Raw genomic sequence first — 16,981 nt, forward strand, 5'->3', positions numbered from 1 at the left:
CTTCCAGAGTCGTTTGATGAAGTTAATTTAATGCACGATTCTTCCTACCAATTCATTAATTTACAGTTCCGTGATTCATCAGTTTTAGATTTTCTCCTTCCACCATGATTTAAGCACCAGACTTGGCTAAGCTTTCTCAACCTCCGTTTATGAACTTGGAGTACATATCAATATCGAAAAGCACCATCCTCCCAAAACCAATTTAAGATAGACTCGAGAAAAGCAACATTCAGCCACTACTTCCTTTTCAACCCAGCTTTCTCTCTCTTCAAGTCAACCAATGTCGTTATAAGGCATGTATTACTAGTGTCATAGTTTGATCCTGAAAGGTGCTGTCCTGATGGCATTGAGTAGTGTTGATTTGGGTTAAATGGTGCCGCTATCATGACCAAATGTGCCGGTTCTTGTCCCTACATTTCTTGTGGTTTTCAGACATAAAGGCTGCATTTCACCATATTCATCTCAAATTCGAACCTGGATTCCTTCACGCAGTTGTATAACGAAGTCAAAATCCCCAGTGCGAGATCCTAGCAGATTACTAGAACATTGGATCAGGACCAACGCCAAGTCTGGAACTTACCAGGTCGGAACGGCATGAAGCGGGAATCGGCCACGAGTCACAAATCGTTTTGCTTCCCTGGTGGCAAGCACGAGAAAAAAGTCAGCAGCAAAACATTTTCACCATTTCAATTGGAGTCACAAATCGAAGAAAATAAACAAAGAGGGAGAAGATATCCGCAGAAAACGTATCCAAGCTCTGCAAATCATATTTCTCAAGCTCTCCCGATCACATTTTTCTAGAAATTTTAGCTTTAAGGTTCCAATAAAATTTCTTGGTTTTTCACCTGTTGCAGAACTGAGAAGATCTCAAGGCCAGCATGAATGCAACGGAAAAAATGCAAAATAATAAAAAATATCATAAATACATCAAGAAAAATGGCACAGAGTAAATTTGTCTCATGTTCATGGTCATGATCACAACTTTTGAACACGAGGAAACAGAACCCGCAACCAGATAGCTTCAGTTTCTTTCTCACTTTTGTATGTACATGTTCACATCAGTTCGATTAGATTGCCCCACCCACCAAACTGGTAGCAAATAATTTAATACAATTTCAGATTGCAGGCAACAAATCTTGCCTGATTTCACAGGAAGTGCACGGGCCCTCTCTATGACATTTTCTTTGAGCCAACAGAACTCGGATCCAGGTCAAGCCAATTCAGCCGATGGGCCTTCCTTGACAGTGGAACGAAAATGCCATGTAGTCATCTGCACGACTGCTTGAACGCCAAGACTACTTTCCTCTGCTTGAACACGCAGAATCGCTGGACTTCATGAGCTACAGCTCAAATTTACGTGATCATTGCAGAAAAGATCATAGCATGTTTGTCGGATACTTGGATTCCATAGAATAAGCTCATGTCTCCATTGTATACTCCTAGGCATTGGTGAAGTCCCAAGAGAGAAGTTCAAAACTAGCAGCCAACTGAGCCAATAAAACTGGAAACTTCGGCATGTTTCCACTAAGGACATATGAGAAAATAACAAGAAGAGATTGACAAGCCTGGACTTCAACTCTCTTGTTCTCGTCAGTTGAATCGGCTGAAAGGTCCCTCCATGGCTGATGATATGACCTGAAAGTACACATTCAGGTTATACTTCGTTGGAATTGTCAATAGGAAGAGAACAAAAACCAAACAGTAATTACCATCTCCAAGCTGGATTTGTCTCTACAGGGCAATGAATGTGTGAAGACAGAAATGAAATCAGATTGCTTAACCTGTCATCTAGAAGTATCGCTCCATTACCTGATGCACTCGGAGGCAATTAAGTTTAATTAGCAGAGTTCATTACAACATTTCAGCACGAAGAAATTTGTGGTACAGTAAGAAGCTGTCAACAAACTTAGAATAACAAAAAGACAGTTCAAGAACAACCATTGCAGACAGTTATTCATATCTCAGCAGGCAAATCTTCACAGAACCAGGGGCAAATAAAGTAAAATACATAACAGTTAATCTACCTAAGGTTTGTGGTCAAAATATTTTGACTAGGATCTACAGCAAAGAAGCACCCAGGAAACAAGACAGCCGAGAAGGCTTTGTAAACTTTTTTAAATACCTGAGATTTTGGAACCAAATGGAAGAAGTAAGCACATTGCAGAAACTACAGAGCGAAGCTCAGTACATTGCATGCCCTGAAGTTGCTGCAAGTACAAAATTATCGCAGCCAATAAGCCGTCAAATTCTCTCTCTGTCGCCAGGTTCATACTCGTTCTATCCTTCACTTGTTGTTCCAGTAAGTTTTGTAGAGTCTTTGCTCTTGACAGTTCCGTGTTATGTACAGAGGTAGAGCTGCTCAGCATTTCTCCACGAATGACCAAAGCTGCCATCCACCGCAGAAGCTTTTCTCTCATATCGGCTTCATTTTCATCATCTTTGTGGCAACTCAAAACAGCACTTTTCAGCTCAGTTGCCTTTTTAGGTTGCAATAGCAAATGTGTTGAAGTGGTAATACACCACATAACAAGCTTCAATATCATAGATTTGTCCTGACCAAGAGAAACTTGGCATGAGCTTAAAAAATGTTATACAATTAAAACTAGAAAAAAATGGGACGGAATCCTCAGGTTTGAAAACTTATTTTACATAATTGAAAGCACAGTGTACCAAAGCAGCACGCTGAGTTATATCCAACAGCACAAACAGAGCGAGAGAGAGACCTTGGTAGACATTGCTTCAGGTGGTGAGCTCATAAGTATGCACTTCACCCCAAGTTCAGCAGTGGCTCTATTTTTCCTGGTACAAAGGGCACCTTCAACAGCTAGGTAGACATGGTACAGGCCTTCCAGCGATAAGCTGAAATGAGGTTTATATATTTTTCTCCTTGCAGAAATTTTCATAGTTAATATGAGAATCTCGAGAAAGAAGTCTAATAATTGAGTATGGCCCTTCAGCAATTCTGACCCACGCAGGAAAATAGAATGTATTTGTGACGAAATCTCGGACAGCTGCTCAAGTGCAATCTTTCTCAGCCACAGGGTTATTCTTCTATCCGAAAGAATGTCAGTAAGGACCTGTATCCAATTCAAGTAGCACACAATTAGAATGGAAGGTATCCATGGCCGACCAATGCTTGGATGAATGAGATAAGCTGAGAACAAAGTACACATATCTTGAATTAATAACTAATGTGAAACATATAGAAAAGGTATCAAAAGATCAGATGCAAGAAAATACAGTGCGCCACCTAATTTATAGTCTAATGTTGTCCTCAAACAAAATTGAACCGTCTGCACATTTTCATCCAGTGGGCTAGTTGATAGAAGCATGCAAAATGTTCAGAAATTGTATACAATAATACAGATCCACAAAAACAACATCACGGACCATAAAGCAGAACAAAATTCAGTAAAGAACACACGTCTCAGGCAATCTATTTACATCAAAGATGAATCACAAGTGCCGTGATGATTACCTCAAAAATAGCTACCATTTCTGAGTAAACAAGCGTATTTTGAGCTGCATACAGCTTCAGAGTGCATGATGCCAACAATGATGACAACCATGAAATTATCCCACAGTTCTCGACTAGGTGTTGTACCAAAAGTGGCAACTTAGCAGCTTTCTTCACTATCTACAATTAAGAGAGGGAAAGAAAGTGCATTACTTCCAGGGTAAACTAATACATACTGAAGTTGATATGGAAATACCAGCAAGAATGATAAATTTGAATAGCTTAGGTATAAGAAAGATGAACATGTGTCAACTAATAATATATGCAGTAACAATTTGCAAAAAATAATATATATGAAATTCCTCACAAAAGGATAGTAAATATCGAAATGACAACCATGAACCAAAAAAACAGTAACAACAAGATTGAGTTTGTGTACTTCTAAGTTCTAATTAAGCCAGCACACTGGCACCTTAATTGTTTGTAAGACAAAAAAAAATTATATTGTAGTTTTTCAGATTGATTTCTTGTATCGTACAGCCTATGAATGCCATTTCGGCATCATTTAGCCTCAGAGATTCATATCACAAAAAGACCAGATCCCAATCCATTGTAACTCTGTCTATTGAGTACACAATTAAGCAATTGTTTTCCACAATCACATTCTTTTGCTTACTGTAAATAGCCTGCCTTGAGCTACTTCTATCTTGAAGGATGTATCTTCAGAAGGATGTATGATCACGTTTTTCTTGTTGTCTTCTATAAATGAAGATTGAGTCTAACATGCAGTTACGTTGCTTGGCATAATCTAGTAGGCATCTGCCTACACCACCTAGCTAATAATTGTTAATAAGTAGACAATTATGTGTGTGTGTGTGTGTTTGTGTGTTTCTTTCTTCTCCTACAAATAAATCTTTATTCTGTTCAAGGATATTTGTCTCACGAATTCCACTAAAAAGGGAAAAAAGGACACATACAAGCACAACAGTCGCACACAAGCAGCACAATGCAGCAACATGTGTTTTAAGCCAAATTTTCTCCAGAGGAGATCTAAAAAACTTTTAACCACTAAAAATAATAAGGCTAAGGATGCATGAAGGAAAGAATGAAATCAAATATCAACGCTAGAACACAAGGGGATAATGTGCCGCTTCTAGAATATTGGGATCACCTGTAGTATCAACGTTCTTGACTCATGGCTCACCAAAGCAGAAGCATGAAAGCTGAGCAAAAGTTCAAAAACAAAGCTTCTCTTAACAATCAAAGCATCATCAACCAAATTCAGTCCAACACAACACAAGCGAAGAATCCAATCTAGATCTCTTTGAAAATTGATGGTGCCACTCCCAAGCAATGCGTGGAACAATGGAACAGCCTAGAAACCAATAAGGGAAAAAGTTAGACAAACCGTAAAAAAATTACATTTCAAATAAATCTCGCATATTGATTACCTGTAGATTCACCTTAGAGAAACGTGTCAGTAATTGATTAACAACAAGGTACTGATTTTCCTGTGGATTCATCAAAATTAAAGAGGCCTCTGCAGCAAAAACAGCAATTACAGAAGGAATCTTCTGCCACGGTTCCAAGATTCCATTCTGTAAATAAGCTAGAAGTAGTCGAAGCGACAATCCAACTTTACCAGCTTGTCTATCCTGAGAAATTGGTATTTGTTAGAGTCCAACAGGCAACAAGGTTCCAAATATTAAAAGGACAGGACCTAAAACTATGAAGCAGTGACCCAGTAGAAATTTTTTTGTTCTCTTTTCATTAGAGAGATGAGCCAAAAAAAACGTTTTCACTGCAAAGGGACAAAACACAACTATGGCCGACCTCCAAGTCGTCCTTCCTCACCAAACAAACCTGATCAGGTTCCAAATATAGAACATGTAAATATAAAGCCTTCAAAAGTAACCTAAAAATGCAAACACCACACTAAACATGGTACAAAAGGCACTGTAAGATTCATAGATATACAGCCACATAGCCTATACCTACATGATTAAATACTGGAGGATGTTCTCCATCAAACAGTGAAAAACAATTGTACAACCATGTATGCAGAGTGCAGACACTTAGAGAGATAATAGCTGATATCATATTGCTTGCAGTCTACAAGATCATGGTGATAATGAAATACCAACAATGACAAAAATGGACCAGTTGAATCATCACATGCCAGTCATGTTAGCAATTCAGGAGAGGGAAGCTGATAATTTGATGCTACACCCATCCCTGGACTAGAAACTTATGCATCATTATCATTGTAAGGCTGCATACAAACCAGTCTTATCAATAGCATTGTGTGTTGGCGTGCATTGGCTGATGAGCATCAGGTCCACTCCTTGCTGATACAATACAAAGCCAATATACGTTTTCATTTTTTTAATTTTTATTTACAAAATAAATTTAATTATTTTTTTAATTTTTATTTACAAAATCAATTTAATCATTTTTTAAATTCATAAAATCAAAAAATAAGACGCATATGTATTGGTAGATACGGTGTTCATAGTTGATAGTTGATACCATTTTTTAAAACATTGATACAAACTTCTGAATCATAGAATCAGTTTTAAGAGTCCTAGTTGACACTTGAATCATCTAAAAAGAATTAGCTTAGCTCTTGGTGATGCCAAACTAGGAGGGTTTTCTCAATGGATAAGAGAAATCCATTTTAACTAACAATAGATAACCTAGTGACTTTACCATCTTTTGCACCATAACAAATGCAGGCACAAATATCAAGCATGATTATAGCATGCTGCCTAAATCATATAACCTTTCACTCTCTTTATTGCCAAGTCCAAGACTAAGTGCAAAAATAGTTGCATGAAAATGGAATGAGTAACTCCCTGAAGGAACACGCAAAATTTTTTAGGCTTCTACTCACAACATAAACAAACAAAGAAAATAATAGGTTTACTTATCATGTCATGACTCACACAAGTAGCAATTGCTAAACGACACACATTAATAACCTAATTTCATCACAAGTACACTATTGTAATTAAAATCAAGGAAGAACAGAACATGTTTTTAAAAAAATGAAATTGTTGAACATGTAAGCATCTGATATACACATAAGTACTCAACCTCCAGAGATTGTTTAAAGTTTCCAAGAGCATCATATCCCATTTTCCGTATCCCCTCATCAGTAGAAGCTATGCTAACAAATGCAATTGCAAGCAGACCAAGTCTTGCAAACTCAATAGGTTCAAAGAAGCCCCTAGACAATCCATGAATCGAGAACCGCAAAATGAAATCTGGGTCATATGAAGTTACTCTTCTCTTCTCATATGATGCCTGAAAAGCCACAGTATCAAGATAACCCATTAGAATCAGATGTACCAAAAGCATGTAGATATAGTAAGGAAACAGTTATTTCTTTTGTTAATAGCTGTTTTTCAACAAGAAAAGACTAATCACAAGAAGCTTCAAAAAAATTGATGGTCAATACTAAAACATACCGATGACATATCCGCAAAGCTGTCTTGCAAAAGTTTGTCCAGGGAAGCTGGTTGAGTCCATGCATGTTGATGATAAGGAAAGTTCAAGACAGTCATTAAAGAATATCTAGAGTCAACAGCAAGGTTTTCCTTGAAAGTCCTCTTATGATATTCTTCATCTATTTCGCCGCCACCTCCTCCATCAACGGACAGCAACTTATCAAGAATTTGCTCTGTTCTTATTTTTGATGCAGAACTTCCCCATAGAAAATTCATCACAGCAATGTGAGAACCATCTGATCCGTCCACAAACTCAATTTCATGCATAAGTTTACAAACTTCCAAGTCGATTTCATTCATAGTTGCCCCATATCCTGATAAAAGTAAAGACACCAAGTCTCTGGGATTAAAGGCAACTTCCTCAGAGGCACTAAGACATATATTTTGAGCTTTAAGTAGAACCAAAGCTCTCAATAATTTAACCACTTCCAGTTTTCTATGGTAAATATCAGGATAAATATCCATGATAGTTTTTTCAGTATTCACTTTGTCAGTGACGCCATTCCCTTTGGGATCATAAAATGTTAAAAGCTGTAAAACTCTGGATGCTGAACGGAGTGATAGATGCTCACGAGGATCATGGAAGGAGAGATCATCTTTCATCTCACACCACAGAATGGTTGGAATAAATAGTGAATGTGCAAGTAAATGATTAAGAATATCATTGAAGTTAAAACTGCATCTTGAAAACAAAAGAAGAATAGTACGCATAGCCCTTAAAGTAGCAGGATCCTCAAATCTATAGACTAGAGAAGATCTAGTAAAAGGTTCCAGAAATGTAAGGTATTTCACTGGCACAGGATCACTACCCAGCTCTGCAGACAACTCAACTAGATTTCTCAATATGGTAATTTCCAGAAACCTTGCAAATAAAGAACAATAATCACTTTTTTGTGAACTAGAATATATTACTGATAAAGAGCATCTTTGCACAATCTTGTCCAAAGTGACAACCAGACAAATCATAAGTCTAAAGTACAACTTTGGTTTCAGTTTCACTTTGCTACTAATCTCCCTTGAAAGCATTCCACTAGATCCTTCATCTGCCTTAATTACTGGAAAATGCACTGAATGGCTTTTTGGATACAATAGCATCCTTAGCAAGGACAATTTTGCAACAAACCCATTCACAAGATTGAGCAACTGTTCATATGAACAATTGAAAACCTCATTTGCATCACACATTAGAATTTCATCATGCATAGGTAGGCTTGTAAAAACAGAATTGAATAATGCTTTTCTCCATTTTTTGTTGTCTAAGTTTTCATCAATATAGTAATGAAACAGATGAACAAATTTTCCAAGTACACTGAAGCTGAAAAGGTGTGGTAGTTCAATTGTAGATGTGAACGAAACTTCATTAGGGTCTATCAGGAAGATGCTGCTAGTAACAAAATTCTGCCAATCCAAAGAGCCATCCAGTAGAAACCCTGAAACGAACTCAGTAATAACTTCAGCATGGTCCTTGTCCAAATTTGATAAGCTTGAGAAATACAAATGGACAGTGGGCAACAGCATCACTTTATCTTCAGTACCCAAAACTGAGTACTGTTCTACTATCTTCTTTATCTGCTCTAAGCTAACAAGAATATCCATACCAGGAACGCCTTTTTTGTTTACCATTGATAAGAATATCTTTCCAAAATAGTTCAAATGATGAGGACTCATCTCTGTGATTAGTGACAATAGCTTTGACTTTACTTTGTCTATCTTATGCATGCAGTGCACAACCATTTCAATGGGACTTTCAGTAATCATCCTCAACATCGCCATACTCAATGGAAGATGAGCAACTTGAGGTTGAGCTGTTTTATTAATTATTTTTGCAGCAACAACAGCATTCAATAAGCATAAATCAGCATTTTCCAACTGATAGCTCATGGAGAAGTCAAGGACCCTAAAATAAACCTTTTCGACAAGGCAAAGATCCAAGCTTTGAACTGAACTTTCCCAAAATAAACTGCATGTGCTCCTATTTTCACTTCCATGGACAAGATAACTTGGTAACATCTTAAATGCCATTTCAGCAATGTACATCCCAGCAGAGACAGGAGAAAACACAGCCAATGTATGTGTCCCATGCATTTCCATTTTGCAGAAAACCCAATTAGCAGTTTCCAGCAAAACAAAAGGAGATATATATTGCAATGACTCGGAAAGAACATACCAACTAGCAAAACATGGCACCTGGTTCCTGTTTTCAAGTATACACCACTCAAAGTCCTCCCTAAAGACCGCAAGTAGCCTTTGAAGCAAGTTCCTGCAGGCATTCTTGACGGCATTGTGGATGTCATGAACACTGCATGCAGTACTTGTATTTTGTTTTGATATGGAATCAGCAATATTTCTCAAAAGGTGCAAGACACAGAGGTCAATAGGACTAACATACTGCTTGGAAGTAAAAAGAAAGTCTTTGAAACCATTCCCTACACTTCTCGTCTTATCCTTGTTGGTACAAGTGGGGTGCAAAAGGAACATGGTTACTGCAGGATGATGAAAAATAATATCCACAACTTCAACAATCAATGTGTTAGAATCTGCTTGTCCAAATTGTGAGGTAACGGGATCAAAAGTTGATGCCAGTGTTTGAATCAGCAAAACTTCTATCAGAAGAAAGCACAAACATATTTGTTGCTCCAAATAGCTAGATGGTGCAATTCCATAGTACAACTCTACCTGATGAAGCCAGAATAAGATGAACCTTAACAACAGGATGATATTACCACTTGAAGCTTCTGATATTTTGGACTTGAGCAGATCTGTAATTTCAGAACGATCAAGTGGCCTTGAATCACCAAAACATATTATTGTGGGTAATATAATGCATAAAGGCATGCGCCGCAGAAACAGATTGAATGCAGAGACAGTAAATTCATCTGAAAAGCCAGAAACCAGTGTAGTGTCCTCAGAGGATGTCATCAAGCTGTTACCCTGAAAAACTTCATTAGCTTCTGTGTCATCATCTATGGTGACAGTTGCTCTGATTTTTTGACCGGGAAAAATATCAGACCATTGCCTAGAAATTTGGGCCAAAAGACCATGTTCAATAGAACACGTAGAAAATAGAAACTCAAATCCATCCCCAAAACAACTTTTGAAAACAACAAGAAGAGCAGGGAAGTTATGTACTAGATCTTCTAGATCTGCACAAAGTAAAGAGGAACACAGAGCTGCTGCAACCTTCACTGGAGGCTCATTATGACCTTCTTTTACCATTTTCAATGCTTTGTAAACTGCTTTTGTTAGGGAACCACCATGTCCATTCACTGGCTTCAAAGCAATGGGCTTTGGTTTACATATATCCTGGCACTTCATGCTTTGAGCAAAACAAAGGAGGTTCATCAATGGCCTCCACTCACAGTGCAACTCATGGGAATTAACTTTGACGCTAGGATCCTTACAAAATTTTTCAGTCAAAATGGAGATGATGAGAGAAGCCAACAATCCTGAACCTAACTAAAAGGACATAAAAGACAATATCAGTGTGTGTCAAAAACTACTCAAAAGTTTAAAAAAATATGGGACTACAGATTAAACGGTACCTGAATCTGTAGCAAGAGCTTCAGTGAGTTGCCCACGTATGATGAGATCATGCAACGATCAATAAGCTTGAAGGTTTTGGTATCAGATTCAAGTACTCGCATGCACTTCTGTAGTATACAGAGGATCAGTGGACCAAAGTCAGGAGTATCTGTAACGCAAGTACAACAACTAAATATCCATAAAATAGTATTATTTCAGCTACATGAGGAAAATTAACAAAGTAAAAAATGCCAATAAGAAGAAAATACACATAGCAAAAGATGCAGAACTGTGAGAATAACAACAGAAAATAAAAAATAAAAATAAAACTCGTAAGGAACCCAATAATTAGGTTAAACAACATCATCAGAGAAGGAAAAGCCATGTAGACAAGTAACAATTCTTTAGCTACAATCAGCCATAACAATGTTGTAAAAAGTGTATGGTAAGCGGTATCGATCTGGCTTTAAGATACGCTGTATCGTAAAATATCGTAACGTATCGTATTTTTTAAAAAAAATAATAATCAGAAAAAATAGAAAAAATGTTGAAAAAATCATAAAAAATCAGTAAAAATTAACATATCGTAACTGTATCACTGTACGATACAGGTGGTGTATCGTATCACATTTTTTAAATGCGACGATACGGTCTCGTATCGTACGATACGTACAACACTGAGCCATAAAGCAGTTATGGCAACGTCTGCATATGTTTCTTTTGTTTCATCAAATTAAGCAAGCTACACATACTCACATAGATACTTAATGCATGTTCTTCTCTATTTTTGTTTGGTAAAGGTGGAACATAATGGATGCTATGAACTTGAACTGAGAAAAAAGAAAAAGACACTTGGCATGTTATTGCATCTCTAACACTTGCAATAACTCACCTATTAGTCACTTTGTAGTTTCTAGCAATGTCTTAGACATTCATCCCTGCAATATATTGCCTTCCATCAACAGAATGGTGCACTATTGCATGATTTCCATGAATTTGGCTGTTACTTGCAAGCTTAACTAATGAAAATAATTACAACAAAGTAGCTAATTAGTAAAATAGCAAAAAACAATTCCAATGTAAAATTTTCTTTTATTTAACCACCCATTTTTTGTAATGCTTTTAATTCAAGTAGGTAAATGAAACCTTTGGAATTGCACATTTGTTACTCTGCCAAAAGTTAAGCATCTTTTGCATTAGCCAATAGATTAAGTATCCAGAGGACATAAAGGTCCCAAGAAACGATCTATTAGGACAATGATTTCCCTAAAATCAACACAAATTATATAAATTCCCTTCTGAAAGTGGTGAATTATGTCCCTAGCTTCACTAGCTAGTGGTTTGAACTTTGAACCATAGAACGACTTATTGTTCTTATATTATGCAGACAAACCACCTCGCTTAAGGCTTCGAACACTCAGTTTGTAGGTTCAGTTGCACAAAGAGGTAGGCAGGTGAGAATAAGAGCAAACCTAATAAAATATAATTCTTTCAACTCAATTTAAGCAAAATTAAAGTTTTTCTTTGCACAATTTGATCCTGAGAACAGCAAGACATGGATAATTGGTGTTGGGCAGTTTAAGTTACAAATGTTAAAGGCATTTAGATGGTGTTTTCCAACTGTGAGGAATTTCTGGACATCAAAAAATGAGGGTTGACGTGTAAGATATCCACTTATAATTCAAGCAACATGGTACGGAGAAGCAATTCTCAATATAAATGGCACCAACTTTAAGAATAATACTTCATATTAAACAAGATAAAATTTTGATATCCCCAACTTCACTTCCAACAGGTTAATGGAAAGGAGAATAACTCAATCACGGTTGTGATTATCCGTTTAAGCACAGACCGAAGATACAAGAAGACAAATGCATTTTGGTCCAACAGTTGAAAGCATAGATAGAGATATTCACTAATGAAAGTAACGGTCACAATAAAAGACAAAGTAATAGAGCTTCAGTTTCATACAATATCTAATATACCTTCAGAAGAAGTGATGTTTTCAAGATTATCACATAATTGATGAAGATACTTGTGTAAGTTGTTCCCAACAGTAGAGACTGCATCACAGAAAAATGGTACCAGAACCGCTGTCATGCTTTCAAGAGTATCAGATGGTGAGCTGCTTGCAGAACCTCTGCCACTGACATATGCAGGAAGAGACATGAACCACGACTCAATTTCCGACACATTCCCATCAAAGGCACCTGTGCTCAACATTGCCTCCCGAGCCAAAACACAAGCCTGATTTCTAATCCCTGCTGTTGGTGAATACAGCATCAGCTTAATCAAAGGTTGCAAATGCTTGTATCTTAACTCATGTCCTTTGGTGGCAGTCCTGCTTCTAGGATATTGCTGAACGTACTCCAATAATAATGACAAAAGGGACTGCACCTGGCAGGTGCTCAATGTCATTGGATCACTGGGAAGAATCTTAAAAAAATCATATGATCCCTCAACTAATGAATCAGGGATCGTTCTCTGCAAAAGCAACATTACGTTTATTAAAAGCGTCAACAAGTCCATGCACATAAAATATTCAGAAGATTTAGACCCTAATACAGATATTAGTTTATGAATTTACAATTCACAACAAGAGGAAATTTTACAGTGGAACCATCAGATGTCCTTTGTCTTTCTCAAAACAATCCAGACAAGAATCTCTAAGATGATAATGTAAAAATCCACATGGCTGGGAAATGTTGGATGCCAAACTTTGAACACTACTTGTTATTTTCTAACATTCTAAAACAAAATATCAATATGCACTTAGGTAGGACCGTAATGACTAGATTATGTTTTTAAAAATTTGTGAATGTATGAGGTTGGATTGAAGATGGATTGTGACTAATGATCAAATTGCATTTATATATGTAAAAAGCTCTTTTTATGAATCATTTATCATCATAACCTTCAATAATTGAAGGCTGAAAAGTTTTCACCTATATATACACAAACCTTTTTCTTTAAAAAGTATACAATAAGGAACCTATGCACAAAATTGGTTGACATGGACTTCAGATTACTTGTTCTGGCTCCTGGGTAGCAACCAAACTATTGCATGTAAAAGCATATTTTGTTGATGTAAAGTAACCAAATGGATCTGCTATGAGGCATGTGAACAAAAAATGAGATGGTTAGTGGATTGAAGTCCACAAGAAAGGAGTTTAGTTTGATGCACAAGGTCGCAGAACTCTAATTTGAACTCGTTTATCATTCTAAATGAGCACTAATTTTTATTTGAGAAAGAGAAGAGAAAAGAGCACAGCCACAGTAAAGAATGCCAACTTGAAAATGGAAAAAAAAAAATGCACATTACCCAACCTAAATTTCTCACTCATTTAAGGGAGCAACTTTTTTAGTGCAAGGCCTTACCATATAAAGAGTAACTGCATCAAGCAGCTTAGAATGAAAATAACTTTCAATATTCCATGGTTCATCACCAAAAAATGACAAATCGTCAAGAGACCAGATCCAGGCAATCATAGAAGTATTTTGCATTTCATCTGCATCTTCTTTGGGATGTGTATCATCAACTATCCCATATTCCCCAGATTGAGACACTCTGACTTCACTTGCAATCCCACTAATAAAGATGTCAACATCTTCGCTAGCCTTGTTGGACTTGGATCTCTTGGCAGCCTTACTAGTTTCATGTGAAGTAGTCAATTCCTTTCTTTTTAAGGGTTTTCTTGTGAATGCCTGGCTACAGCTCAATGAAGATAATAACTTCAAAAGAACTTGAGGATCCGGCAGGATGGCTCTAAATTCATCTTGCAATCCTTGTCTAAAAGATGACCATCTTTGAAGCAGCGAGCCATCTGCCTTTATGTTGGCAGATGATGATGTAGATAGATATTCATCAATTTTTGGAAAAGCGCCAGAACCTGAAAAACCAATTATTTTTGGGAAACCTTCACTATCTTTTACTTGACTGGGCACTCTGCCTTTCGTACTACCTGCATCTCGCCTGCTTGTTGTGCTGCCAATTTTGATATTTATGGCAGCTATTATGTTATCCATTGACTTCAACGCCTCGAGCAGAATTCTCAGTGAACCATGTCTCACCAAAACATTCGAATGGAGTAAACCCCTGTTAATAACTAGACGAGTCAATGGAGAAGGCAAAATGCACTTCAATATGGTTTGCATTCCAGAGCTATCCAAGTTCGGCGGCTCAATCCGTAGGGGAATGGACGAAAACAAGCAGGTACCCACATTTACAGCAGAAACTAAATCTGAAGCAAGCAATATAGACGAGAACCTGCAAGTGCACGTTGCATGTTAGGAGTGAAATAGCAATTTGACACGACCGCTGTAAAGAAAAACCCATCAAGAGTTAAGCTTATCGTATAAGGCAACAAAAAAGCCAAAGTTTGTGGAAACCAGTAAATGCGAAGAAGAAGAAGATATAAACTCAAACCAATGAGGAGATGGGCGTGGCTCCAAATTATACGGAAAAGAGTCCATGTATAATGCAGCTATAGATGGTCTTCCGCCAACTATAGCTAATAGTAGGTCTTTATGATACGCAACCTCCAACGGCCTTAACCTCAGCATCAAACGAAGGAGACGCCCTGGATTACCCTTCAATGTGCTTCTACCAGCCAAACGTCCTGGCTTAGTTAAATTATCACTGGATTCTGGCATTAATCCATGAGAAGGATCGGTACAAACCATCATGAGCGTCCTGTGAGCAGCCTCTGCAGCATCCCCACCATCTGGGTTGCCTGAAATATCACTCAACTGCTCGAGAGTAGCGTCGCCTAAAAGCACACTCTGAAGACTCGGCGGAACCAACGACTCTGCAGAAAGAACCTTGTTCTGCAACGTACAAAGAACGAAGCTGATTGTTTTGTCATCGTCTCTGCTGAGACTATGTAGCACTCCAGCACATAGCTCCCTCTTCTGAAGAACCCACCGCAATGCCCTAGGATCACTAGCTTGCAGGAACGCCATTGCAAATTCAATAAACGCCGGTCTAGTAGATGGTTTCTTCTTTTTTTCCTCCTTCTTGGCTTTAGTCCCCATCTTCCTAGGCTTAGTTTCTGCGAGCTCCACAAAAGCCTTCATCGAAAAATCGAATTTCCTGACAACTTCATGAGCGAAACCAGGTCCTCGCCTAACAACAGCAGCCATGAGCGATAATGCAGCTTTTCTCCGGCTTGTTTCCTTACTGCTAAGCGCCCCATAAACATCATCCAACTTATCTTCCACGATGCTGCGAGCGAATTTGTCAAGTTTCTTCCTTATCGCATGCCTCGACTTCGCGGCAGGATCAATCGTGATGCCACCCCCTCTCGATCCAGCAGACTCAACGAGCGTCTCCTTACCTCCGGGATGTTCCAAGATCGTGGCGATTAACAACCAAACGCGGGTTAGGGCCGATTTTTCCCTCTGCAACTTCCAAGCATCCCAGAGTTCCTGGCACGAGGGCGATGCCTGAACGTACTGGCGAAGAAACTCCTCACCGGATGCGCCGCGAAGCAGTCGAACGAACTCCTTCGAAGCATCGATCACGATCTTCGGCTCCTCGAAACACAGGTTCCTTAGAACTTCCTTCAATTTGTCCTCGTGAACCACCGTGACTAAAGAATCCAAGGGCTTGTCCTCCATATCGCCGTCGCTATCATCTGTATCTGAAAACGAATGCAAAAAATAACAAAACAAACAAACAAACACATAACAAGGCAATGATCCGGAAGCCAAAGAACGCGATTCAGTTTGATTTTCTCGAGTTTAACATGGTGCTTGATTAAAAAGAGCACCTTTCCGTTTATCCTCCTCCTCCAAATAAGCGTTCCAGTGCTCTTCGTCTGTCTGGACCGCTACATCGCCTTCCGGGAGCGATAGCTCCACCACCTCCGTCTCCATGGAAGCACAGCCTCTCTCTCTCTCTCTCTCTCTTTTATTGAAGCGGCGTTTAGGGTGCCAACCGGCAAGAACGCCGGCGGGCCGGCGGCGACTCTTAAGCACTAGAAACAGAAAAGCGTCGGTCGGAAGTAGGATGGCGGCACATCCCCCATCTCTGTGCTCAAATATGGAAAAGGGCGGCAGCTTCTCCACCCCGCACTCCCTCCAATTATAGGTCTACGAGGAAGCGCGCTTCCACTTCCCCCGAAATGGAGGTATTTCAAAATACGTCCCTGATTTATGGACAATTTACATAACAGTCAGTGACTTACTAGAATTGACAGATTCGGGCTCTTAGTCAGTTATTTGAATCGATAGAATAAACCTCATAACTTGCACTTTTTATACAACTTTGCTTTTATTATTTTATTTTGTAAGAAGACAAGCCGAAAGTTAAATTGTATAAGAAAAGAGACAAAATTGACCTTCCTGATTTATTACCTGTGCGTTATGCAATATATGCTACTTTAAAATTAAATAAAATCTGAATTTAGGCATGCATTTGTTGTATTGCTAAATGTTGAACATGTTTCTTTACTTTTTTTTTTTTTCAATTTCGTCGTATAATGAATAAAAA

General features: G+C 38.2%; 1 protein-coding gene across 3 annotated transcripts; it reads right to left on the reverse strand.

Moving 5' to 3' along the window:
• Nucleotides 1–897: 897 nt before the first annotated feature.
• On the reverse strand, nucleotides 898–16,534 carry LOC116254077 (uncharacterized). Of its 3 annotated transcripts, none has more exons than XM_031629145.2 (14): nucleotides 16,260–16,534; nucleotides 14,915–16,124; nucleotides 13,867–14,755; nucleotides 12,474–12,972; nucleotides 10,509–10,657; nucleotides 6,928–10,422; nucleotides 6,554–6,763; nucleotides 4,909–5,112; nucleotides 4,629–4,832; nucleotides 3,479–3,637; nucleotides 2,724–3,077; nucleotides 2,123–2,552; nucleotides 1,710–1,809; nucleotides 898–1,635 (listed from the first exon to the last, which is right to left on the reverse strand). In XM_031629145.2, exons 1-14 carry the CDS (start codon nucleotides 16,363–16,365, stop codon nucleotides 1,440–1,442), a joined length of 8,205 nt encoding a protein of 2,734 aa, XP_031485005.1. In that variant the 5' UTR covers nucleotides 16,366–16,534; the 3' UTR covers nucleotides 898–1,439. The 3 variants fall into 3 exon arrangements, with proteins under 3 accessions (XP_031485005.1, XP_031485004.1, XP_031485006.1); XM_031629144.2 differs by having other exon boundaries at nucleotides 14,915–16,130; XM_031629146.2 differs by lacking the exons at nucleotides 898–1,635; nucleotides 1,710–1,809; nucleotides 2,123–2,552; nucleotides 2,724–3,077 and having other exon boundaries at nucleotides 3,497–3,633; nucleotides 14,915–16,130.
• Nucleotides 16,535–16,981: the final 447 nt, after the last annotated feature.

Source organism: Nymphaea colorata, chromosome 5 (genome assembly GCF_008831285.2).
Source record: "Nymphaea colorata isolate Beijing-Zhang1983 chromosome 5, ASM883128v2, whole genome shotgun sequence".
NCBI lineage: Eukaryota > Viridiplantae > Streptophyta > Magnoliopsida > Nymphaeales > Nymphaeaceae > Nymphaea > Nymphaea colorata.

Excerpts from the sequence above, each read along its gene's own strand:
- LOC116254077 (XM_031629144.2), bottom strand. The coding sequence starts at position 16,365 with ATGGAGACGGAGGTGGTGGAGCTATCGCTCCCGGAAGGCGATGTAGCG. Across the intron at positions 5,113-6,553 it reads ACTTTAAACAATCTCTGGAG|GATAGACAAGCTGGTAAAGT; the intron begins GTTGAGTACTTA and ends CCAATTTCTCAG. Across the intron at positions 1,810-2,122 it reads ATTTGGTTCCAAAATCTCAG|GTAATGGAGCGATACTTCTA; the intron begins GTATTTAAAAAA and ends CGAGTGCATCAG.